The sequence below is a fragment of the Biomphalaria glabrata genome, chromosome 11 (assembly GCF_947242115.1).
Source record: "Biomphalaria glabrata chromosome 11, xgBioGlab47.1, whole genome shotgun sequence".
Taxonomy (NCBI): domain Eukaryota; kingdom Metazoa; phylum Mollusca; class Gastropoda; family Planorbidae; genus Biomphalaria; species Biomphalaria glabrata.
In genome coordinates this window covers 37,562,290-37,589,333 of record NC_074721.1, presented here as the reverse complement: position 1 = coordinate 37,589,333, position 27,044 = coordinate 37,562,290, and the positions used below count along the sequence as shown (strand labels likewise).

Genomic DNA, 27,044 nt, shown 5'->3' with positions numbered 1-27,044 from the left:
TCTCTCCAATAAGCAGTGGCATTATTCATTACGTGAGTCGTAAATTTTTTTTTTAAATTTTACTTATATACTCTAGCAATTGGAATTTAAACTTTTATAGTTATCATGTCATGATGTCGAATGTCAAAATGCAGGGGGGGGGGGGGGCTAAAAGGGTTAACCCACTCGGGCCCCAAAATCCCTTAGCTACGCCACTGCCAAGAATTTAATATAATATAATTTGTTTAAACTTATATTTTACTTAGATATTTTGAATGGATACCAGATAGAATTGAAAGTCACAGAGAATAAACGTCGGAAGGTTATTTGCTTACGTGTAGCAGTTACGTCAGTTTTTTCACGTGACGTATTGACAAACGTCAAATTACTGTCTAGTTATAATGTAAATAAGACAGATCAAAACTGAAACGGTTAAAACAAAGAATGTTTTGTTTCGTGAGAAAGTTTGCATTTTTATTTTGCATCTCTCTTAAATTCACAGAAGTCCTTATCTATTGTATCTTTTCTCTCTCTTCCTCTCTCTTCCTTCTCTCTTCCTCTCTCTCTCTCTCTCTCTTTCTTTCTGGCTGTGTGTGATTGTTTGTGTGTCTCAGTTTGTCTCTGTCTCTGATTATCTTTCTGTAGCTACTTATCACAACATGTATATTCCACTCCATATTCCATGGTGTAAGCATTTTATCGAATTATCTTCAACCTGTCAATTTAAAATAATTTTAATGTCCATCAAATTACGGTCCAAATACAGGCCAAAAACTATGTCAATTTATTTTATAGCGTTGGATCATGACTCTGTATAGAGTCAATATAAACAGGCGTGTTCTAAGTGCTCTTCTTTCTCCTTTGAATAATATCATAAGTATCTCGATAACCATTACTTGTATTTATTTTGTACAGCGCAGCTTTCATGCATCTTCAGCTAAATCACTGCGGCGCTCTGGTGTACTCTATTTCATGTGCATGTTTTGGGCGCTCAAGCAAACACAACAGATAATGTCCAATGCCAAATTCAAATGTCGAGGGCTACATCGGCATTCTAACTCGAGTGCCCCCTCCATAGCAGTGGCGTTACTAGGGTTGGTCTATTTTTAAGCGCATTTCCTTTTCCTTAATGCTAGGACTGAGTCATGGAAGTCGTCCTTCTTTCCTAGTGCCATTAGCGCAAGAAACAGGTTGCCTGAATCAGCCAGAAAAAAAATCAACTGTCCAAATGACCGTGGGCCAAAGAAACATATGACCTTTACATCATCTGCCCTAAATATCGCATGGTCTGAAATGGAGACTTTACATATTTGTTGATGTAGAAACAGGGACAGGAAGTATTTCAATCCTTTGCGCATTTTTTTCCGGTCTTAAGTTTGTATTTTCTATTTCAATTAAGGGGACATTTTATTCACTTAGTCTAGACTCTCTAGAGTGTCTAATTACCCAATGCCGGCCCTGCTTCTATAATGTTTCTTTCCATTTCTTTTATTAACTCACGCAGTTGTCAAAGTCAAAACTGGGTATTCTATAAGGACACATTCTTTCCTTCTCCTACCGAGCTTAACTTTCTGACCAGCACGTTCTCTTAGAACTAAAAAAAAATAAAAAGATAACTTCATTAATTATTGATTTCAAATATCTATAATTTATAGTTAAATCCACGTCTCTGGGACTCAAGGGAGTTAACAATTATACTAAATGTTTTTGTTTTTTTATTACTGAGTAGCACTAATATCCTATTTGCATATGGCCGCCCGTATGCAAACTTAAGCACACTCATTCTTTACTATATATTTGACAAAGCTCACCACCGTAGTTTGCTTAAAAATTAAAATATTTTGACATTGATGGTCCATTGCATCAGCGGAATAAGATTCTCTGATTTGAGCATGTCTTTCCACCCAGAAAAAGGTCGGTTATTAAGAGTATAACAAAAAAACTAAAACAAATTAATTCAACATATCTTTGTACTGTTAAACCAGTAACACAGACTAAAAACGAAAAATACCTAGGTGTTATAATAAATGAAAAACTGTCATGAATCTCCATATTGATGAAAAATAAAAAACAGCATTAGAGTTTATTAAAAGAAATTTCTATAAATCAAATAAAATGTTATTTAACCTTGAAAATACGCTGTATACCTAGATCGACCTTCATTTGAGTCACAAACATGCAAAGTCAACTTCCACAATCAACACTCTAACATGGTATCTTTTGAACAGCTTAATAAATGGCCATAGAACCAAATCCTTCTACATGATCAGAGATACACCAACCAACCCAGAGGAACAAGGAAGAACGCTTGCTTTCTTTGCCCGCAGCAAGCTGCTCATTTTTAATTGATTACATTTTTTATAATTTTTTTTTCTTGATCCAATTTTTTAAAAAGATCTCAGCTTTCAGATGTATTTTTTTTCGTCATTTTTGTCTTTTTTAAAAAGATAATTGAAACGAAATTGATAATGATGTAGCGATAAAAAAACACCACATTTATTAAACACAAACTTGAGATTTCCGATTTAAAAAAAAACAACATAAAAATGTAGTCATATTTCAGTTCACATTTAATTTTTAATTAAAAAAAAACAAAGAAAAAAGTTTTCCCCACTAGCAATCCCCAAAATGTTTTGTTGAAATCTATAATTATGTTAACAATTTGAGCAAATGATGAGTTCTACAAAGTTCTGTTTCCTCAAGTGACGATACAATTTATGTTCACAATGGAAGGAAGTAGCCATAAGAAAGCTTTATTTGTTGTTTTGTTTTTTGTTTTACTTTTTTAAAAAAGCATTTCGTAAACTTTGTTAATGGAGCAAAAACGCCAAATTTAAATTAAAGGTCAAATTAATTTTCAACATGCTAAATCTGGTTACACTCGTTTCATTAAATATATGTTTTTTTTTTAAATAGGCCAATAGATTACCAAGAATTGTTTCTTCTTATTGTCAAAGTTGGAAAATGTCATGAAAAGTCAAGAAGTAAATGTAGATGATTTTTTTTTTACTTCAGACATAAAGTCAGGTATAAAATCAGGCTTAAAGTCAGGCATAAAGTCAGGCATAAAGTCAGACATAAAGTCAGACATAGAGTCAGGTATAAAATCAGGCTTAAAGTCAGGCATAAAGTCAGACATAAAGTCAGGTATAAAATCAGGCTTAAAGTCAGACATAAAGTCAGGTATAAAATCAGGCTTAAAGTCAGGCATAAAGTCAGACATAAAGTCAGGTATAAAATCATTCTTAATAAAGTCAGGTATAAAATCAGGCTTAAAGTCAGGCATAAAGTCAAGACATAAAGTCAGGTATAAAATCATTCTTAAAGTCAGGCATAAAGTCAGACATAAAGTCAGGTATAAAATCAGGCTTAAAGTCAGGCATAAAGTCAGGCAAAAAGTCAGACATAAAGTCAGGCATAAAATCAAACATGAAGTCAGTCAAAAAGTCAGGCATAATTCAAGCAAAGAGACAGGCATAAAGTCAGACAAAGTCAGACAAAGTCAGGAATAAAGTCATACAAAATCAGACATAAAGTTAGGCTATACAGGCGCAGCGTCATCTGATACATATGTTGCAACTGAATTTTTTTATTAAGCCAATGGTAAAAATATTTCTTTCTAGTTTTTTTTTTTCTTTGAATATATTTTTTACCAATAAATTATTCAAAATGTACGCAAAGATGAAATAAAATTACAAATGCCATTTTTTTTTCATATAACATTCTTATAAATCTTTCACAGAAATTTTTGTTTTTAATTCGCCTTAGGGTCAAAACTATATGAAGTTGATTTAAGGACGTAACACACACACACACACACACACGATGACGTAAACACAAATTCTATGAAGAAAAAATGAACAAATTTACTGAAACTATAATGAACATGTTGATTTTTTTTTGCTCAGATTTTATAGCAAAATAATTGCTGCCAAAAGCTTAACATATAAAAATTATATTAATACTTGGGAGAACGAAAAGGCAAAATAAGGCACTAATGGGTTTCCATAAGATTATTTACAAAAGACTTTATTAGCTTAGTTTGTTAACTTTACACACAAAAAAAAACTATACGAAAACAGTGTATCTCTTAAATCTGACGGAAGACCTGTGTGGGGTTATAGGGCACAACATCGAGCTTAGTCGACATTTCGAGATTCGTTATTGCCGCTTTTACTTTCGGGTTATTAACTGCTTTAAAAGCCTCATTTCAAAGAACGTGATAAGGGGGTTTGAGTTTTGAGTTTAGGTAGAACGGCACAATTTATGCCATGTCGTGCTCGTAATCCTTTAAGGATCGCTCTCCCTTTACATAACAAGGGCTAACTTCTATACAATTAAATCATTAAAAACAAGGTCTATTCACAGTTAAAATAGTAGAGGTAATAAGAACGTGATTTGACATCTTACTGACAACTCAAGGCTCCTCATTGTTTAGTCCAAATCCATCAATTTAATATAAACATTTTTTTTTCAACCTTCTACCTCCCCCAGATCTATGTTGATTTGATCGAGAGCAATCGTTACAGAGGGCCTGATCACGTGACCTACGACGTCGCATCCTGTGGGCAGTTTAGAAAAATTTCTTATTGCCACATTAGACGATTACTATCGCTATCACTGCATTGAAATCGGCTATTTCCATATCAGGTATAAGGTATAACAACTATTTACGCAGAATTTAAATATGTCAATAACTCAAATTCGTAAAAGCATCCAAGATTCCCTATTACGAAACTATTTCAGTACCTGTACGTAATATTCCTGTGTCTTTGATTCCAGAGACATAGTGTCAATAATTCAAAGTCAAATAGAAATTGTATTTTTTTGGGGGGGTCAACGATTACAGGTAACTTTTTTTTTAAATACCTTTTTTTCTGTATTGAGATGCGTAGAAACATTTGTAGTTAATAAATTAGATAGTAAATTGTTCACTTATATAAAAAAAATTAAAAAAAAAACTATAAAAAAAAAATGGATGATACAAGAGATTTTCTTTTTAGCATATGGCTGTCTCACCGTGACCTCCGTGACCCCATATCGAAGTTGTTTTTAAACCGATAGACCTCAGATAACTATCTACATGTAGACTTTAATTGTTACTTCTCTCTGCCCCCCCACCCCCCCCCTCCCACCCCAAAAATAAAAAAAGAAAGCATGTCCGATTTGTTTTAACGAGCTTGAAAGCTATAAATGCATATGTAGACCAAGCCTACTCTACAACAGTGTGTAGTCAACATTTCTGACGTCACATAGAAAACCCGATGAAAATCTGTTTTGGATGCGCAGAAAAGGAAACCTAATAAAACACATCAATTTCTAAGTTATTTGTTTTTGATAAACTAAATACAATAGGGCCAGCAGGAATCGTAAATAAAAACACCTATTATGTCAAAACTTTTCAAAACCATCGAAGTTTCTCTATAACTGTTAGAGGGCAGTACTGTTGCAGACCTGCCACATCATCAGAAAAATTCCACAGTGGACACTGTTGAGGGAATTACAAAACATTTATTTTCCCTCAAACGAAGCTCTACAATGACAATAAATGAATTATTTCCTATAATAATAATAAAAATAATCAAATAATGCTTGTCTTCGAGTCCAATGATTAGTGAGGAATGCAGCATATTCCGTGGCTGCGCAGCCCCAGCTGTAACCTACATATTTTGCCACAACCGCGGCAAGCATAACCATTGTCTGCAGGTGGTCGATTTAGATTCTCTTTTCGCCGTCTGCATCTGTCCTTGTCATCGGAATACTAATAATATTCATATTAATTATATTTATTATAATAATGCACGATTTTTTAAGTGTGATGACGACATTTAGACTAGAATATTAATTTGAATGAAAGAAATGTTATGGTTTTACAATTATACCTTATCTTATCTTATATTATATTATACAGATGTTACATAAAAAAAGAAGATGATTACGTCCTAGGCGTCATGCATCTAGTCATGCATGTTAATCAATGACTTAAATTCTGACCAGTCACTGGTTTTCCTGGCTGGCTCAGGCAACCCATTCCATGCTGTAATAGCTTTAAGAAGGAGTATTTGCACAATATTAAAGGGTAACATAAGTCAGTTTATCATCTTTTTATTTTACAAGGTTAAGATTTCGGCTGCAAATTAGATTCAATTTTAAAGTATAAGTTATGTATTAAATGTATTCATCTCACTATGTATATATCTCGACCATCAATACAAATCCTAGATAGTCTTTAGTCTACAGACCACTGCAAAGGTGAGGGCGCTGATCTAATCATTTCGCCCTAGCCGGTCCTAATCTACATGAGAATCCATTTATACCTTAAAGTGTGTGTGTTTGTGTGTGTTCGTCATTGTGTTTCTAATGCATGTGACTGCAAGTCTCTGCCTGTAAATATGTGACCTTCTTTAATATGTACATATTATCACGGAACAATAGAGGCAGGACCGACAATCCGCTTGAAAAACATATTGATTCTTCGCGTTTTTTGTTTTTTTTTGCGGTGTTTCTCGTTCTGCGATGACGTCATCATCTTTTGTGCTCTCCTTTTGTTGCACATGGACATCCAATAGTCCATTTGCTTGAATGGGCTTAAAAAAAAAAACAAAAACAAAATGGTGTCGAAGTAAAAGTTCGGTCGTCAAGATGAGCTCTTGAATGAAGCATTCAAACCATGCTACAAAGGCCAAGATCTTTTATGTTGACTTTTTTGTTTTACAGTCATGGGATGCTCTTGTTTGGCGTTTTGAATTATAAATGCCATTTGTTGGTATAGACAAAAAATATTAATATTGCAGTCCATTACCAGAGAGATATGCAAATTTAATACATATATTTAGAGTTGATTGATGTTCGGCTAAACAAAGAAGGTACATTTCCTTTCAGAGGGCACTCAGAACACACTAGTGATTAGTTTTCAACTTTCAGATGAATAGTAAAATTTGAAACTTAACTAAAAATCTTTTAACTCTAACAACGTTTATTTTAACTCATTCAACCTTATTTTTAACTCCTTTAACCATAGCTTTAGCTCGCTCGATCTTATTTTCAACTCTATCAGCTTCCATTTTAACTCTTAAAATCATAAAAAACTTTCACTCTTATTTTTCACTCTTTTAACCATAGCTTCAACTCCTTCAATCTTATCTTTAACTCTTCCAGCTTTCATTTTAACTCTTGAAAGCATAAAAACTAAGTCTTGCGACATTAACCTTTACTCTTTTCAACCTTAACTAAAACTGAAAAGGTTGATGCAAAGTTTTGGCTGCTATTAGGGCACCATGATCAGTTTATCATCTTTTTATTTTAATAGACTAAGATTTTGGCTGCAAATTAGATTCAGTTTGAAAGTATTAGCTGTGTTTAAAATGTTTTAACACTACTAAGTATAAATCTCGGCCATTAATACAAATCCTAGACAGTCTTTGGTCCACGAACAACACAGACCACTGCAAAAGGTGATGGCGCTGATCTAATCATTTCGTCCTAGCCAGTCCTAATCTACATCAGAATCCATTTATGCCTGACAGGTCTTTGGATAGATGAGACCGCACAAGAATAATGGCGGCCCAGTTCTAAGGCGTTATGAAGGATGGGAAATGTCAAAACAGGATTCAATAGGTTGATTATGTGTTGGGGTACTGTAAGGGAAACAATTATGCGCAGAAATATGCGCATTGTCTGATGGGGCTCTGTAGAGGGAAATAATTAAACGATGCAATATTGTGATTGTCTTTTACTTTTTTTTTTCTGGAGGGGGGTGGATTGTATTTAATAACAATTTAGTGTGGTAATGTTCAATGGGGCAAATATGTTTTAATATTTGTATCTTTTGTAGTTCACAACATGAAATTATAGCATTGAAAATGAATGCAAGTAAAAAAAAATCAACAAAAGCACTTTATTGATGAAAAAAAGAAAAATAGCCTGAAATATAATCGATACAACTAAATTCAGTTCTATATAATATCTGAGATCGATTTTGAGAAGTTTGCCGATAAATTGGATCAAAAATCAATAGTGCCCCTTGTTCAACGAAGAAAGGCGCCATCTTTAAAACGTTGGCATCTGTTGGACGATACTTTCCAATACTTTTGCGAGACATTTTTAAACAGATTAACTTCCTCTTTGTTCTGTTTCGATTTGAAAGATCCGTTTTGCGTTATTTAAGTAATAAAATAGAGACAAGGGAGACAAGATAATTGTCAGGTCAAGAACAAATAAAATTTAAAAAAAAGATAAAGATTAGAAGAGGTAGGACATTGAAATATGACGCTATTTAAAAAAAAAAATCACTGTAGCCAATTTAATATAAAAGACTATTTTGTGGTACATCAGAAACGAAAAAAAAAAAAAGCTGGCTATATATGCAGTTTCTGTTATTAGCAAATCTACAGTATTCATATAATGACAAATTTTGTTAAACTTCTCTTAAGATATTAGAAGTTATTACGGTAGTTAGCGTCTTTTGTAGAGCAAAGAAAATAAAGGTCGCCAATTCGTTATGTAAAAACATTTTTTTAAAGTTGGATAGTTTAGCAAGGGTAGACAAGGGAAACAACTAAATAAAATGTACAAATCAATAAATAGTGGATGTTCAGATTGCCACTAGTTATAAATAATTGAAATAATTTAGTCTCTTGAGTCACTAGAGTAGAATCGATACACGGAGGAAGCCAATTAGCTAATGAACTATATCAACTCAACAGATTGTTAGATTTAGCCTACATATGTTCCAAGGTGAACAGTAAATAGTGAACTATTAGACCTAGTACTATCAAATATCTATAACTTTTCCATTACGTATGTAATAAAATTGAAGTGTATGAATAGTATTTAGAGGTAAGATCAAGTAACGAACATTTTGAGACCATTTGTTTCCCTTTGCTACTTTTTTAATCATCACCATCAACTCGATTACTCGATTTTAAAGAGGGCTTGAGAGGACATCCTTATGTTTTGCAAAAGTCCTGGACAGAATGCCAGCTTTTACTAGTAGTACATACATGTCAACAAACAGGTCAAGAATTTGTAGTTTCACCAATCCTGTCGAGACGGAGATCAGCAAGTCTGGGGTAGTCGGAAAGAATACGACTGAGTCGAAATTTGACTTGAGCCAATGGGATAGATGCCTTTCCTGCACTGTGCTATAAAAGCTTGTTCAGACGTGGACAGCCTCCACCACGGGGAGGCGAGGTAAGTGTGCCTCATGTGTTCCCAGACTTCGTGTTCTTGACCACGCACTCTAAGTATTTGTCCATATCTTTTTTTTTTAAACTATTTAGCATGATGGAAACTCACAGCCTGCTCAGGTTGACATGATCCTCGCTCACTCGAAGGATGTAGCTGCTGCGTCTCTGTGGGCCTAGAGCTATTGATCAGCCGCTGTCCTGGAGAGTAGTGCAGCCTTTTTCAAATCTGCAGTCTCGAAGCTGGAGGTATTTAAAAAAAAAGGCCTCTAGCCTCGCTTCACTTCCGTGGATTAAACCCTGTTTGTTTTTTTAATAAGCTTCTTGCGTTCCTTCTGAAGATGGTCAAGTCTTGGGTCAATCTTCATGCAGGGTCGACGTGATGACGGCGGGCGGTGTTTGAACTAGGGACTATAGAGACATGACGACAGTCCAAAGCGCATACCACACACGACCAGGCATCTTGAGAGAGACAGTGTTTTTTTATCATACACATGAGAGAAAAAGTTGATTTCGATATCTTGAGAGATGTCAGGTAGAAAAGATATTGTACTTGAGTTTTGAGTTGGATTTTATAGCAAGATTGGATATAACTATCAGCATTGGAGATGAAAAGCTGACAAGTGGCAATAGTTTTAAATACTTCAGAGCTATAGTTTCAGAAGAGGGAACCAAACCTGAACTACTGGCCCAAATTTCACAGTCCACAGCAGCACTGGCAAAACTAAAAAAAAATGGAAAGACAAGGGCTTAGCCCTTACACCAAAGTCAGACTGATGCGCTCCCTGGTCATGACCACTTTTTAATATGCTTGTGAGTATTGGACGCTGACTTAAGGGCTAGAGAGGAGGTTCCTAGCAATGGAATTGAGATGCTACAGAAGGATCCAAGGTATCACATTTAAAGACCGCATAAAAAAGAAGAGAATAAGGACAGATGGGAAAACAACATAGAATAAAGAGGCTCTATCCAAGGCGATTCTATATGCTGAATACATGTATTATTATTATATAAATAATCTATCTTTATGAATCCGTAAAAAAGTTATCTAGTCTGTGATATGGAAGCTCGATAAATGATAATCACATTAAAAGTTAATACTACATCACATATAGTGGTCACCAGGTGACCATCAAAGGAATGGTGGATCATAAGAATATCGGATATGTAGAGGATTGGACAATACAAATATTGGACTATAAATATATTGGACTATACAAATATTGGACCATACAAATTTTGGACTATAAATATATTGGGGAATGGGGAATCCTTATAACAGAGGAATGTAAGAAAGATTCTGCAGATTTTCACTATAAACTAACCAAGGTCAAGGACGCTGAATAGAACTTCCTTATTACCAACTAAAAAAAAAAGGCACAAAAGAAAGCTTGTAGAATTTAATTCTGCAGTGCTAAAACGAGCATAGACAAAATCATAGAACTTTTCGAAAAGTAATAGCGTATCCATGTATCTACAATTTCTTTGCTCTGCATTCCGGATACACCAGAAAGCTTACTATTTATAGATTTGCCTCCAAATATTAAAATCTCCACTATTTTTAGAATGTATTTTATTGTTGGATTAGATTAGCAGATTCTTAATTTAAGCGTTGCGTTCATTATTCAAAGCTGATCTTTATGTCTGTCTGGGTACTTCTTCTTCAGGGCTCGCGAAGACCTTCCTTCAGGGAACAGTACCAGGAAAAGGAAGAAGAGGCAGACAGAGAAAGCGCGGACGGGCCTGACATTGATATAGGTTCTACTAAGGCAAACGACAGTGAGGAATAGAGAAAGACGGTCGACGAATCTTGCATGATGCCCCAACAGTCTAACAGACTAAGGGATAGTTAAAGGTAAAGGTAAATGTTACTTCTAAGTGATAAAGTTTTTAAGGACATTTACGATCAAAGAAATAAAAAAAATATAGAGATTCGCAATTGCGAAATAATAAATACATTAAAGTTGGCAGCTGATAAGAGAGAGAGCACCCATTCATTAACCAATGGTTAATATTAGAAACTCAGTCCATCGGCATAAAAACGTGTTCTGTTGTGTTGGCATGTAATTTGAAAAGAAACTTCGATCTCGTAAAGAGGATGTTGAAAGAATCGATACCGTCCCAGCCGTTGTGTCTGCTGCTCATAACAGGAAAAGAAAAATTGCTAAGACTCCCGAGAGAGTTTTGGTGAGACGAAGACTCCTGTACTTACTCGGTAATGGAGCATGGAATATGGTGTTTGTTCATTATCGGAGATATAAACATTAAGGACAGGTCCTCTAATAGACATTAAGGACAAGGTCCTCTGATAGACATTAAGGACGAGGTCCTCTAATAGACATTAAGGACGAGGTCCTCTACCAGACATTAAGGACAAGGTCCTCTAATAGACATTAAGGACAAGGTCCTCTAATACACATTAAGGACGAGGTCCTCTAATACACATTAAGGACGAGGTCCTCTACCAGACATTAAGGACGAGGTCCTCTAATACACATTAAGGACGAGGTCCTCTAACAGACATTAAGGACGAGGTCCTCTAACAATGTCCTTATTCAGGAACATTGTCTGAGGTGAACTCTGTTGTTGAAATCAGGGCAAGGGGAGGTAAGAGAAGAGGGTACTTCCCATGATGCTGGAGGCTTGGACACGTTAGTTGTGATATTACTTCCGGTAAAAAGGGACACAATTAAAAGTGTAAGTAAATTACCATTCTTTAACTCTTTCTATCCCGATCGACGATGCCATCGTTGATTTGACCCCCCATTAAATTAACCTGATTTTTTGGGGTTTGTAAACTTTAATTTGTGTTATTTAAAAAGGGCAAGCATTTATCTACTCCAATTTAACATTTTCTGAAGATTAACCCTAAGAGGCTCGTGAAATAGAAATGAGAAAAAATGAATACTTCCATCTGAACATGGAAAATAATTACGGATAGATAGAGTTAATACCTAGCGATCTATGGCACAGATGATGTCAAGTTCATCTGTTACTTTGGCCAACGGTTCAGAGGGTGTCAAGCGGCCAGCACAATGAGCAACCGCCTGAAGTTTTCCAAAACAATGTCAGGTACCCACTTTTAGTTGTTTGGATTCAGGAGCGTCCTAAAAATCCTTATATTCAATTGAACCCGGACCCCTCGGCTCGGATAGCAAGTGCTTTACTACTCAGCCACGATGCCCCTGTCGACATTAATGGTGAAGCCGAAATCTGAGTTTCTATATTACTTAAAATAAAACTTAACTTAAAAACTTAACTTGAAACTTAAAAAAGTAAAATTAATGTCCCCTAGTAATATTGCTGAACGTACGTAGGTATTGCCAATATTATCTGCTTGTAAGCTAAAGGATGTTCTGTGGATTGCACACTGATCGACCGCGTCTTAATTTTCCTACTGTCGTCCAGGTACCTATTTATTTCTGGACGAATACATAGAACTTCAGTTTAAACCTCACTTGACAAATAAAGGTCCCTGTGCGCATTCGAACACACGCTATTACATTTAATAACCTATTTTAACAGCTCAACCACCTGGATGGCTGCATGATCGTGTGGTATGCACTCCGTCACAATGGTCGCGGGTTCAAACCCTGCCCACCATAATACCGGGCCTTCCTGTGAGAGGTTTGGTCTTGGTTTTTATCATTTTCAACTCTAGTGGAACGCCCGAAACATGTAAAACAAAGGAATTGTAAAGAATTGAATAACTAATACTTAGAATACTTTTCTTTACAAAGCTTTACTCACACTGTCTGTCTGGTCAAAATTTTGAACACGGTATCTCTCCCACACCCATTGTCGGATCAAGTTGAAACTTTCAACGATAATTAATTGTACCCTAACAAAACACGAATCAATAAACAAAATTAACTAATGAGTCGATTATTAACGGTTAATTATTTGTTTGAAATCGAATAAGGGAAATAGCTTCATCATTATTGGGAGATCTAGTTGTAAGTTCGGAGTTCTTTCCCTTAAATTAGCTTTTTTTTTTAAAGGATTTTTTTTTTCATTCTGCTTGCTTCAGACCCTAGTTTGCAAAAAAAAAAAAAAACAAAAACGAAACGCTAATTAGTTTGGTTTGATTACTACAGAACGGAGAAGTCCGCGATAACAATGGACTAGCAAGCGGGGATCTTTGTACACCAGACAAGGGAGATAACAAATAAAAGTGTGTTTTATTCAATTAGAGTTATTTACAAGAGCAAAAACTGCAGAGTAGGACTCAATATGCTTGCCAACGATGACATGGAGAGTCCTTCATGACGCCATGTTTTTTTAGCGCGCGAATGGTGTCTGAGTGCGAGGCGGGCCAAGTTGGCCAGATTGTGTTGACATGTGCTGGTCAGAAATGGAATCTCATGAAGCCAAGTTTTTTTTTGATTGTCTGTTATTTATTTTGGCCCATGAATCTAAGCTTCCTGCGAACTCTTCATGCATGCGGGTCAGGTGGGGGGTCACGTTGCGCCATATTTATCTTCCTCTAAATCTGTCCGGGGCGAGGTTGAAGTCTGGAATGATGAGAAATGGCCCCACATGACGGAGAGCGAAAAAAAAAACTCAAGGCCAAAACATGTTTTTATAATACATCTTTTAAAAGTATGTATTAATTAAAAATAAGACAAAAATGTAATATTATGGAATCAAAGAGAGAGAAAGAGAGAGAGAGAGAAAGAGAAATAGAGAGAGAGAGAGTGTGTGAAAGCTATGTTAACAATTAAACTAAATACTGGATAGAAGGATGGACGTTACAGGATAAATGTCGTCGTTACAAAAATTCAGGTTTCGAACCCTGCCCAACCTCAAGACCAAAAAAACAAAACAAAACGAAGTGACTATTAAAATTAAACAGAAATAGGCTTAGTGTGCATTGGTATCTATAACTCTATAGAAGCTAAGGAAGACTCCATAGAAGCTAAGGAAGACTTCATAGAAACTAAGGAAGACTTCATAGAAACTAAGGAAGACTCCATAGAAACTAAGGAAGTCTCCATAGAAACTAAGCAAGTCTCCATAGAAACTAAGGAAGACTCCATAGAAACTAAGGAAGACTATATAGAAACTAAGGAAGTCTCCATAGAAACTAAGCAAGTCTCCATAGAAACTAAGGAGGAATCTACAGAAGCTAAGGAAGACTCCATAGAAACTAAGGAAGACTCTATAGAAACTAAGGAAGACTCCATAGAAACTAAGGAAGACTCTATAGAAACTAAGGAAGTCTCCATAGAAACTAAGCAAGTCTCCATAGAAACTAAGGAAGAATCTACAGAAGCTAAGGAAGACTCCATAGAAACTAAGGAAGACTCTATAGAAACTAAGGAAGACTCCATAGAAACTAAGGAAGACTCCATAGAAACTAAGGAAGTCTCCATAGAAACTAAGCAAGTCTCCATAGAAACTAAGGAAGACTCCATAGAAACTAAGGAAGACTATATAGAAACTAAGGAAGTCTCCATAGAAACTAAGCAAGTCTCCATAGAAACTAAGGAACAATCTACAGAAGCTAAGGAAGACTCCATAGAAACTAAGGAAGACTCCATAGAAACTAAGGAAGACTCTATAGAAACTAAGGAAGTCTCCATAGAAACTAAGCAAGTCTCCATAGAAACTAAGGAAGAATCTACAGAAGCTAAGGAAGACTCCATAGAAACTAAGGAAGACTCTATAGAAACTAAGGAAGACTCCATAGAAACTAAGGAAGACTCTATAGAAACTAAGGAAGAATCTACATAAGCTAAGGAAGACTCCATAGAAACTAAGGAAGACTCCATAGAAACTAAGGAAGTCTCCATAGAAACTAAGGAAGACTCCATAGAAACTAAGGAAGACTCTATAGAAACTAAGGAAGACTCCATAGAAACTAAGGAAGACTCTATAGAAGCTAAGGAAGACTCCATAGAAAGAAAGTGTTTACATTAGACAGCCATTTCCACAATCAGAAAAACACCTCGTGCACAATGCATCCTCACTATAGTCAGAATACGAACTGACTCAACTGGTGACTATTATTGGGAATGGGTTTCCAGTTGTTATGAGAACGCATGTTAATGTAAATCAAACAGAAGGACAATACAAGTAAATAATAAGACTCTGTTGTTGTCAATATTAGTTCTAAAGTACACTGCACTTTAAATAATAGCAATGTACCCGTAGCTTTATGGGATGCTATTATGTGCTTGATTCCTGCAGATGGAAATTGAATACAAAGTAGGAAATACTATCATAGGATAACCATCGATACACACAATCATCTTTCTCTCCCCCTCCCTCTCTCTCTCTAACACGCACACACATACAGACACAGAGTGAGGCCCAAGAAATCAATCCAACATTTTCATGACAAAGATGCATCGATATTTCTGTGACCATCCAGGGGGAGAAACCCAGTCAAGCGTGTAAAAGGAAATCGCCTCCACCCCTTCCCCCACCCCCTCCTCTAAAAATAGCTACGTCACGGGTAAAAGCGTTACAGCTTCCGGTGTTCGTGTACTTCTAGCAATCTAGCCACTGACTCTCTAAAGCTAGAGGCTCTCGTCGTGAGGCTTGCGTACTATTGGGGGATAGCAGTTGTAAGTTGTAAGTGCAAAATAGTGTTGCACCTGTGAAAGCAGTTTATATATAAAGCAAAATCCTAGGAGTATGTATGTCCGAATAAAAATCAAGGCCGTTTGACCAATCTTGAAAAAAAAATGTCATTAATATTCCTTAGATCACGGCGGAGACTATATTGGATGTTAAATGTCTCTCCCTCGACAAGAAGGACTAAAACATTTTTTTAAATTAAAAAATTATGTCTATCGAAGAACGGAACTTTTTTTTTTTTTTTAAATCGGGCAAACCCGTTTCACATTATTTTATATTCGCTACGTAAGGGTGGGAACATTGCGATAGATCAGTGGGTCATATCCGGCACTATAGGTCACCATTATTCTTATTTCTGTTTGAAATAAACTTTACAATTTAATGGTGAAGTGTTTAAAAGGTAAAATGAAGGGGAACTATAAAATGCGATAATTAGTCTTTTGTGTGAGTTTTCGTTTTTCGAAATAAAAGATTTGTTTTCTTCCCTTAATATTTCTTCTCTTAAATTGATTTAAAAACAAGTAAATATAAAAATGAAATCCTTTAAAAAAGAACAACAACAACAACAACAAACAAAGCTTATCTATTCACATTTACAACCATATTTCTCAATAATGTAGAAGCTATTTCCCTTATATCAAACAAAATCATTAATTACTAATAATTGATTGACTAAGTGGTTACTTTTTTTTTTATTAATTCATGTTTTGTTAGGTACAATAGATAATTGTTTGAAGTTTCAATTTGCTCCGAGAATAGTTTTGGGAGAAGTTATTCAATTCTCTAAAGGGATGAAACACTACCTATTTTGCCGTATCTGCGAATACTGAAGGATTAATTTCCCTTGTTGGTATCAATAATTAATTGAAAAATTGGTTAATTTATATTTTTAAATTCATCTATGTCTTATCTATGTCAATGAATACTTGTTCACAGTTTCAACTTGATTAAAGAATGGGTGCGGGAAAGATAAATAATGTGTACATTACTTTTTACCAGACGACAGTCAGACAGAGTTGATAAAAGATTTGTAAAAAACAAATTAAAACAAAAAAATACGAAGTTTTCAACATCTAGATCAAAACTGACCTTCATGGCGTCTTTTAAGTTGACAGTTTCTCCCGTTTCAGCCACGTGTCCAATTATGCCTTGACCCCACGGCACCCGGATGTCGCCGGTGCATGATGGGAAGATGGACGTCCCTGCGTGCAGGTCGAATATTTTGGAGACCAGGACCTGCTTCCCTGCCGCCTTGCCCTCGATAAGATAGAGAGAGACTTTGTCAGCGTCCAGCATACAGCTAACGTTGGCCACAATTTTGGCGCTGAGGCTTTTAAGGTCAAGTTCATTGGAAATGTCTTTCACGATCTCGAGGAAAAATTCTTTCTCGTTGGTCTCTTTCAGTTCCCGCTTGTGGTCGATGTCTTTACTCGGATATCTGGGAAGTCGAACCTGCAGAGATTAAAGACAAGAAGCCAAATACAATATATTTATATATATATATAGAAAAAGAAAGCTCATATTAATGTGTATCAGCTAGCTTAGATCAGTCATATAATTAAATTTGTAATAGATCTAGACTAACAAAAATAAATCTGTGCAATTAGAAATATTTTTTTTTACCCGTTGTATTTCTTTAGCGCAATTTCATGCTTTTAGCGTTTTCAATACGCTTGTCTGGACCAGTTGGAAAGGGGAAGAAAGATCTTTTTTTAAATGTATGTAAAAAATAAAAGGGAAATGACCTGAAATCGAACTTGTGAGCTAAAGCTTTCTCGTGCTATTCAAGCCAACGCGTTAACCACTCTACTAGCGAAGAATCTATTAACCTGGAAGATTGTATAGTTCTCTATTGTTTCTATTTTATGTTTGTGTCTACTAAGATGGCAACGAATATAAAGGGGACTAATTCAGCTTATACAATCACTTCAGTCATGCATTATTTCTTTCCCTTGTTTTAGATACCAAACAAAGTAATTTATTACCAATAGTCAAATAACAAATTGGTTATTTGTTTCTAATTGATTCTTGTGTTGTCAGGTAAAAGAAATAATTGTGCAAATTTTCAGCTTGTTCCGAAATGGGGTGTCGGAGAAATAACGTGTACAAACATTAGGCCAGACAGACACACAAACAGACAGACAGAGTGAGCTGATACAAGATTTGTTAATACTAGACTTTATTTGGTTGTATCTAATAGTTATGTTATGGATGTGTTGGGTTGTCAAAATGTAGATTCATCAGAGGCGTAGCGAACGTTGCGCGAATTGATTTATAGCACCCGGACTTATTGAGCCCCACAGCAAGTCCGCCGACATCCAGAACTCTAATCCGAGGTTCCAACAGAAAGGGCCCCCTTTACCATTTTTTATTTTCCTTGTATTTGAATTTCTCGGCACGTGAGGGAAAGACAGAGGGGCCCACACGTACCCAGTTGTGTAGGGCCCAGATAATCCTTTCGGAGGGCCTTCCCACATAAGTCTATGATGGATATGCTAATATTACTTTTAAGAAGATGTACATGTATTGACTGATCGGGGACTAGCACTAGTAAACGTTGGCACATACTTCGATTGTCTTTCTGTTATTGTGATATTACCAACAGGAGGATTCAATTTGTTTTTTTTTAACTACTTTTAACGTATAGTTTGCTGAAGAGGGAGAGCAATGAATCACATTCTTGAAACAGGGCATACGGGTACCCTTCTAAGCCACCGGCTCCAGACAGATAATTTAACCTACCCTGGAGGCGTATAGATTGACTTAGTACACCAATTCGATTAAAAGCTTGGAATCTAGTTTTATGAAAAATATTTTAGATGTTTTCTCATTGTTGAAAGATAGCAAAATAAAAAAAAAATCCTTTTTAAAAAACAAAGCTTATCTAAAGGAAAAGAACTTCGTCCTTAAAACTATATTTACCAATAATAAATAAATAAAATAATAAATTACCAATAATTAATTAAAAATTGAGTATTTTTGTTTATTGATTCATGATTTGTTAGGTACAATGAATAATTGTTTAAAGTATCAACTTGATCGGTGAATGTGCGAGTGAGAAATGGCGTTGACAATTATTTAAGGGGACAAAACCCAACACATTTAGACTTATCTGTGAATACTAATTTGATTTTTTTAATTGATTCATGTCTTTTCAGTGAATAATTGTGCAAAGTTTCAACTTGATCCAAAAATTGGTGTGGGAGAAAAAACGTGTACACACGTTAACCAGACAGACAGACGGACAGACAGACAGAGTGAGTTAATATAAGCTTTGAAGAAAACAAAGCAAATAAAATCACAAAATGTTAAAGAATTTTGAATTATCTTTCAAGTTATTGAAATCTACTTGTATTCGTTATTTAACTTTCAAATGGGTCTCTGTCTCTGTCTTTACTTTCACCAGCTTTCAAATGTGTCTCTGTCTTCACTTTCATCAGCTTTCAAATGTGTCTCTGTCTTCACTTTCATCAGCTTTCAAATGTGTCTCTGTCTTCACTTTCATCAGCTTTCAAATGTGTCTCTGTCTTCACTTTTATCAGCTTTCAGATGTGTCTCTGTCTTCACTTTCATCAGCTTTTCAAATGTGTCTCTGTCTTCACTTTCATCAGCTTTCAAATGTGTCACTGTCTTCACTTTCATCAGCTTTCAAATGTGTCTCTGTCTTCACTTTTATCAGCTTTCAAAGGTGTCTCTGTCTTCACTTTTATCAGCTGTTCCAATCTATTATAGCACAAACATCAGCGTCTTCAGCATCTTCCTCAAAGTACACGCGCTACATCAGCCTATTATCGCTCACACCGACAATAACATCGCTTTAAAAAAAATGGCCAAAGTGCATTGCTACATGAAACTTTTAACACTGTCAAAAGTTGATAACAGGAATCCATAAAATTTGAAGTGCAATTATAGTATCACTTAATTTTGAGGTTATTAAAGAAAGTGAACGATACGAAGGAAAATTGTTACCATTTGTTCTATTATCTACGTGAAGATTTATTACGAGGAAAGAATTTGCATAAGTTGCTACTGTAGATCTAGTAAGATTAAGGTTAGTGAAATTTAAATTGAGCGACAGACTTTCTTTTTTTTTAATCCTGTGTGTGTGTTTAAAAAATATCTAAGCTCTAGTAACAATCATAATAAGGAAATCATCAAGTCCAACGATCGATAATCATGTCTGAACAAGAGGAAGTAATTTTAGTAGATCATTTGAGTACATCTTTGTTGAGATATACTGGGGGAAAAAAGTCTTGAGTGATTAATTTCTTTCAGACATACTGAAATACAATTACAAGGAGAATGTACCGCAGAGGTTCTCTATCTTGTAACACATGAGGATCAAACAAATAATTCAGGGGTTATCTATCTTGTAACACATGAGGATCAAACATAAACAGTTCAGGGGTTCCTTATCTTGTAACATATGAGGATCAAACATAAATAATTCAGGGGTTCCTTATCTTGTAACACATGAGGATCAAACATAAATAATTCAGGGGTTCCTTATCTTGTAAAACATGAGGATCAAACAAAAACAATTTAGGGGTTCTCTATCTTGTAACACATGAGGATGAAACATAAGCAGTTCAGGGGTTCTCTATCTTGTAACACATGAGGATGAAACATAAGCAGTTCAGGGGTTCTCTATCTTGTAACACATGAGGATCAAACATAAGCAGTGTATCTGTGCGAAATGACAACAGAAAAGATGGAATTCGTTCAACAGTATATAATATATGCATAAACTATATCAGGAGTCTCCTTTAATTGTGAGATGGTTACTAGCTAAAGCTCTTCTGGAACTGGGGTAAGAACTAATAGAATTTCCACGTACTTTAATTAATAAATCAGACAAGAATAATTAAACAGTTTTACATCGCGCTATTGAGTCAAACAAATAGTATATATATATAGTTCGTCCATCATAGTTCCATGATAGCTTGAGTAATCCAGGTGGCAGAGGGCTTTGCACTGGGGTTTTGCGCCTCCTCATATGGCTGGTGAGCCTGGAATGTTCGGCTGCACGCTGGGCAGGTTATTCCAGCAGGATCTAGTGTCATTGACATTGCTTTTTTTATATGTCTGATCCTTAATTTTTTGCCAGCGCTGTTCTATTGTCCTCTTCAAATTTTTTTCGAATTTTCGCGACGCCTAGACGCTCTACTTTGTGCTTGCGTCTCCCAAGTGGCAGGGTCAATGTTGAGGGCTTTCAAAGATGCTTTGATGGAGTCCCTAAAGCGTTTTCTTTTGTCCAACGTGTTATCGATTCCCTTTCTTTAATTAACCATAAGGGAGTCTTTTAGGAATGCGGAAGCGTTCCATTTTTCAGACGTTGAACACTTAACGACTCAAACTTTGATAGACAGGTTACAGTATTTCTGTGCGATTTTACTATGTATATAATAGTCAAGTAGACTCTGTAGCCAACGGTTTGTAAGTATTGCCTTTAATTGATAAAAATGGCATCTATTTAGTTTTTTTTTCCATCACATCAATGCTAGGTCCGAGGTATTTAAATTAAAAAGTTGGATTTTATACGAGATTGATGTAAACAGATGAAATTAGAATCAATCCTTGGTCCGGTTAATAGGGAGATGTAGAGATCTAGACCATTGTGTTGTCGGGATTCAATTGTCTCCCCCTTTTTTTTTTCAATACTCGGCCTAGACATTTAGACTTCTGTATTGATTTTATTTTTACTGAGTTCTCTTCCCTTGTCTCTCGCAATTAAGCGAAGTGGCTAAAGGATTTGTGAAGAAAAAAAAAAGGTCCCGAGCGTCATCTTTTTTTGTTTCCCCCTGACTTGGGGAGTCTGCGCGGCTCTTGTAACATTGGGATCTACTGTTCGGAAATCAAACATTATATACAACAATATAACTCGCAACGTAACAACGCAACCTTTTTCTTCTTCTTCCTAGTTGTTATTTTCATGTTGGAGTATTCAGATGACTACACCAAATTATGTGATGAACTGCGCAGTAATTTACATAGAGTTTTCTTTCTATTGGGGTGTTTTGGGGCCAGTGTCTTGTACGGGCCTCGTGGTAAAAGGAACAGTTTAAAGGACATGCTCAGCATTCTCAGGTGATTCTCCACATGGGCAGATTGCAATGGTTCCAATTTTTAGCTTCCGGTACATATGTTGTCTCATTCTGTTGTGTCCGGTCCTGAGTCAAAGATTTGATTTGATTTTGATTTTGGGCACATCGGCACAATTTAGGCCATGTCGTGCCTGCAGTCCCTTAAGGACTACTCTCTCTTTAAAGAACAAGGGCCAGATTCTATACAGTCATATCATTAAAATCAAGGTCTATTCACAGTTAAAATAGTAAAGGTAGTAAAAATGTAATTATTTGGTAAAAATCTAATGTAAATAGTACATGTTTACAAATTCATAAATCAGATCTTCGTAGACAACCCCACTTCCCGGATAAAGCCCAGTACCTTCCCAGGGTCGACATTATTGAATAGTGTTTTTAAATTAGTGGCTCTAAAATATTTCTCCCTGACATCCTGGTATCTGGGGCAGTCGATGAGGATATGTTCCACGGTGAGGCGAGAGTCACAATACTCACAAAGTGGGGGCTCTTCTTTCTTCAGCACAAAAGAGTGCGTGATGTAGGTGTGGCCAATCATAAGTCTGGACATGGTCGTGCTACCACGCCTTGTCAGACCCTTAGATGTGGACCGCCACCTGACATCCGCCACAATCTGCCTGAGTTTATTGTGAGTCTCAGCCTCCCATCGGTCCTGCCACTCTTGATAGGTGGCAGAGGCAATACTTTGTCTCAGGTCCGAGCAGGGAATTTGTGTTCCTGACACCGCATGATTTAGGTCTCTCTTTGCTTATCTGTCTGCGGCTTTCCTGAGTCAAAAGATTAGACGTTGATCTTGTCTGGATAGCTTATAATTGGCATCTTCTTTCTTCATTTCTCATTTATGTTATTGACTATTAGTTTCTTCATTTCTTCTCGATACACCGCAACCAAAACAGTTACAATTCGAGTAATACATTGTGTTATTACAAGCTGTATAGTATATACAGTATATACAAGGCTGTGAAATTGTGTATTGTCTTCATTTGCAAAAGAAAATTAAAAGCTACCTTGCCTAACCCACTCTCAATTATGAAACTTGGTAATTAAGACAAATAAATAAAAGTGCCAACTGGAAATATGGGAAAACAATATACCTCGTAAATCTCTCGATATCGATTATGTCAACTTAAAGTATCACTAATGAAAGTCTAATCGACCTGTTAGGCGTATATATATAACTATAAACAATCTCTCCGTTATGTAAGCTCGTGTCGCCAGTTAAGACATAGGAATCCTAAACTGGACCGTGGACTCATAGGGAATAAAAAGGGATTCCAAACTAGCCGCTGGAACAAAACAACATAAAAAGTAATCCTTTGACTAATGGAACATTAAAGAGATCAGAACTGGCCTTTGGATTTAAGGATTTTTAAAAGGGAACGTCAACTGGCCCCTGAACATTAAGTGAATCCTTAACTGACAATTGGACTCATAGAGTATTAAAATTATTTACAATCGATCCTCAAGTGGCCCCTGGACATACAGCATTTAAAGCACCCTCTTTCTTACTTATTGAAGCGATATACATTTTCACAAGCCGACTTCACCCCATCCCGCGTCGTTCTGCGGGAGGTTTGGACTAGTAAGTAAACTATACACAATCCGAGAGGAACATCCGAAACATGTAAAACAAAACATTTTTTCATTTGAAAGGCATGAAGTTGGTTTTACTTATTTGAATATCTAAATTACTTTCTCGCCGTTTCAGACCTAATTACAGTCGTTGTAAGGTTCTGTTATTTCATGTGTCTATATCCAACACCTAGTTGAATCAAAGAAACACAAGGACTATTCTACGTGACATAAAGTTCTAGAAACACTCAGTTTTCGAATATTTCCGATTGCGTGAGAAAGGGAGATAAATCTGAAGTATCTCAAGGCTGTTGAAAACAAGCGTGTGTTAGCCATTCAGTTGTCATCTCCCTTGAGCATTGTACAATTCTAATTCAAATAAATGTCTAGATTTAAACATGATAATCCTAGTCAAACACACACACACACATATAAACACGCACTCTTACTCTCTTTCATTCTCTCTCTTTGTCTCTCTCTCTTTCTTTCTCCCACACTCACTATCTCTTTGGCTATCTCTCTTTCACTCCCTCTCTTTCTCTCTCTTTTTCTCTCTTTCCCATTTTCTCTCTCTCTCTTTCTCTCTTTTTTTCTCTTACTCGCTCTTTCTTTCTCTCTCTCTCTCTAATTATATTTCTAATTCCCTCTCTAATTTTCTCTCTTTCTTTCTATATATATTTCTTTTCAATTTCTCCCTCTCTAGTTCTCTCTCTCTGTTTATTTCTCTATATATTTATCTCTTTATTCCTTTTTTCTCTATTTATTTCTCTCTCTATTTATCTCTATACATTTCTATCTTTTTATTTCTATATTTAAATCTTTCTCTATTTATGTATCTATTTTTGTATCTGTTTTTCTTTTTATTTGTCTCTCTCTTTCGCTCTGTCTATTTCTCTATTTATCTCTCTCTATATATTTTTTTTTCTTTTTTTCTTCTCCTTATTTATATATCTCTCTCTCCCTCTCTCGTTCTATTTCTCTCTCAAATTTTCTCTCTCTTTCTCTGTTTCTTTCTCTTTCTTTACCTTTCTCTCTATTCCTATCTCCCTCTCTCTCGTGCTTCATGTTTATTTTCCCCTCTCCCTCTTGTTTTCGCTTCTCTTTCTTTCATACCTCACACACTTGTGTCTCACTCTCTGTATCTGTCTCTGTCTCTCTGTCTCTATACCTCTGTCTAAGACGTAGACACGTTAAAAAAAAAAACTTCCTATATTTTTTTTTCACTATTTAATATTTTGGTAGAAATCAAAATAGTTTCAATAAAAATAAAACAACAAATGCATGTATGGAAAATAGCTGCATCCTTCTAAACATGTATTTCTGCCCCGTAGGATCTGGAAAATAAATTTTAAACTTTGTCTAAGTAGCCCTACACAGTTTCTGTATTAATTGGTGTTATGAAAATATTCACATGTATACATAAAACTTAGCCAAGATGGAATAAACATAAACAGGCGCCATCTGTCACGATCGCGTTCACTCATGCACGCGCTCTACCTACCCACCCCCCCTCCCACAGCGCCGTCTGCTACCTACTTGTGTACATCGATAGCTGACAGCTGGTTTACTGTTCGAATATGTCACAATCGTCTGCCTTCTCGCTTTTTTACGATCCGTTCATATTGTTGAGGTGTTGTCCCCCCCTGTTTCTCTATTGCTTCTCATTGTTGGTTATTGTATAGTGTTGTTTACTTATTGTTATTGATGTTTGCTCACTGTATATTGATGTTCGGTTATTGGTGTTGACGTTTCGTTATTGATATTGATGTTTAGTCACTGTATATTGATGTTCGGTTATTGGTGTTGACGTTTCGTTATTGATATTGATGTTTAGTCACTGTATTTGATTGTATAGTAGGTAAAGTACCCGTATCGGAGCTCGCAATCTATGGGACGGGTGATCTAAAAGTCACATGATTCTGTGGCTCCCGGGTTAACGAGCAACCGCCTTTACTTTTCCACAACTAATGTCAGGTACTCATTAAAGTTAGAATGGACCAAAGGGTGCTCTGAAAATACCAAAATTCAAAGTTTCAGTCTTTACACGGATTCGAACCTGAAACCTACCAGTTCGGAAGCTGAGCAATTTACAACTAGGCCACCACGTCTCCTTAGTTATTTATATTTTATATTTTTTAGTGGGAAGCGTGGTCGAGAGGCTAACTGAGGCTAAGTGCGCTTGAACTTGGCCTGGCTTAGCTACCTGTGAAGGGGGCTCGAGGTTCGACACCGGACTCGGGCAGAGTTGTGTTTACTGAGCACCTAAAGGCAGCACGGAAAAACCGTCTTTGAGAATGCTATAAGCATGAAAATAACGCTATATAAAAGCCATAATTTATTTACATTGTTGAATTATTTGTATATTTTGAATACTGTAGAACAAGTTAGTCGATTTCACTTGTGGACAAGTTTTTTCAACAATATCCCTTGGGGGCTGGTTTAAAACCAAAGTAGCAGTGAGAAAGCTGCCTACTCTCACTCTTCTATCTTCCTTGAAAAAATAATGGAATATGCTCTAGGTTTCCACAGTTTGGGGAACACTGTTCTAGATTATAGATCCAGGATCCAAATAAAGGCTTGCAGTTTATTAATTACAATCTATATGCAATTAGTGCTTTCAATTTTCTAAACTCCGACCGAAACTCAATTTCCCACTAAGTTAGATTTTCATCTTCAAGTTGCTGTGCGGTAATCGAGTGGACGAACTCTAGCACAGTACTGAGTAGTCGATCAGTGGACATTTCTTTTTCAAAGAAAACTAATACCTCTAACTCGATCTCAAGCTTTAGCATTTGAGTTCTTAATTCTTAAAAATGTCTGAGATAAATCAGATAAGGTCATATTTGTTAATAGGCTAGGATCGATGGGTTACAAATGCTACACGGGCTTAAGGCCGATAACTCTAGTAACTTTGTCATTTTTTTGGTTAAACAGAATTAACTAATGAACATAAGTTTTGGTAAAACAAGAATTCAGTGTCAACACACATTTTTTATCTCACCACGAAACAGACTTCCACAAACAAGGTTCTATTTTAATGTAAACTTTTATCTAAAAACGATTTTTTTACAAATTCAAAAGCGAAACGCAGATATCTAATCCTACTTTTAAAAATTCTTTTTTTGTTACCATTAATTAATGTCTGTGTTTAAAAGTTCTCTTCCCAAGCCGTTACGTCGTCTGCTTATCAGTTCAATGTAATGTGCGCCTCCAGTCTGTTTGACGTCATATCCCTTCTTTACGTTTCCCAATATCTTCTTTACAAAAAATGTGCACCTGATTTTGTGTTGTACGTTGCGGGTGGGGGGGGGGGGGGAAAGGTGAAATGACGTCATCAATCCACGTTTAGTTGTGGTGACAAAAATCGAATTTGAATTATGCATGCGTGTAGGAGCAAGCACTTGCGCTACATGTGTGTCTGTGTGTGTGTTTGTGTGTATGTGTGTTTGTGTGTGTAAGTGTGTGTGTGTGTGTGTGTGCGTGGATTGACAATGTGTTTGTGGCACGAGAGAAAAAAACAAAAGATAATGGAAAAGAAAACAGATTACTGTGTAAAGTGAAATTAAATGAGAAGACAAAATAGTGTACATCTCTTCGGCCATATCACAATGTCCTCGGGGCT

At 36.0% G+C, this 27,044-nt stretch overlaps 1 protein-coding gene across 3 annotated transcripts in view; it reads right to left on the bottom strand.

The window, feature by feature from the left end:
• The window catches only part of LOC106069852 (dual 3',5'-cyclic-AMP and -GMP phosphodiesterase 11A-like), a 222,413-nt gene that overhangs the window by 112,712 nt on the left and 82,657 nt on the right, over positions 1-27,044 (bottom strand). For all 3 annotated transcript variants that reach the window (XM_056003930.1, XM_056003932.1, XM_056003931.1), the window contains exon 5: positions 16,839-17,201. In XM_056003930.1, the coding sequence (XP_055859905.1) occupies positions 16,839-17,201 (363 nt within the window). The remainder of the gene's footprint in view (positions 1-16,838; positions 17,202-27,044) is intronic.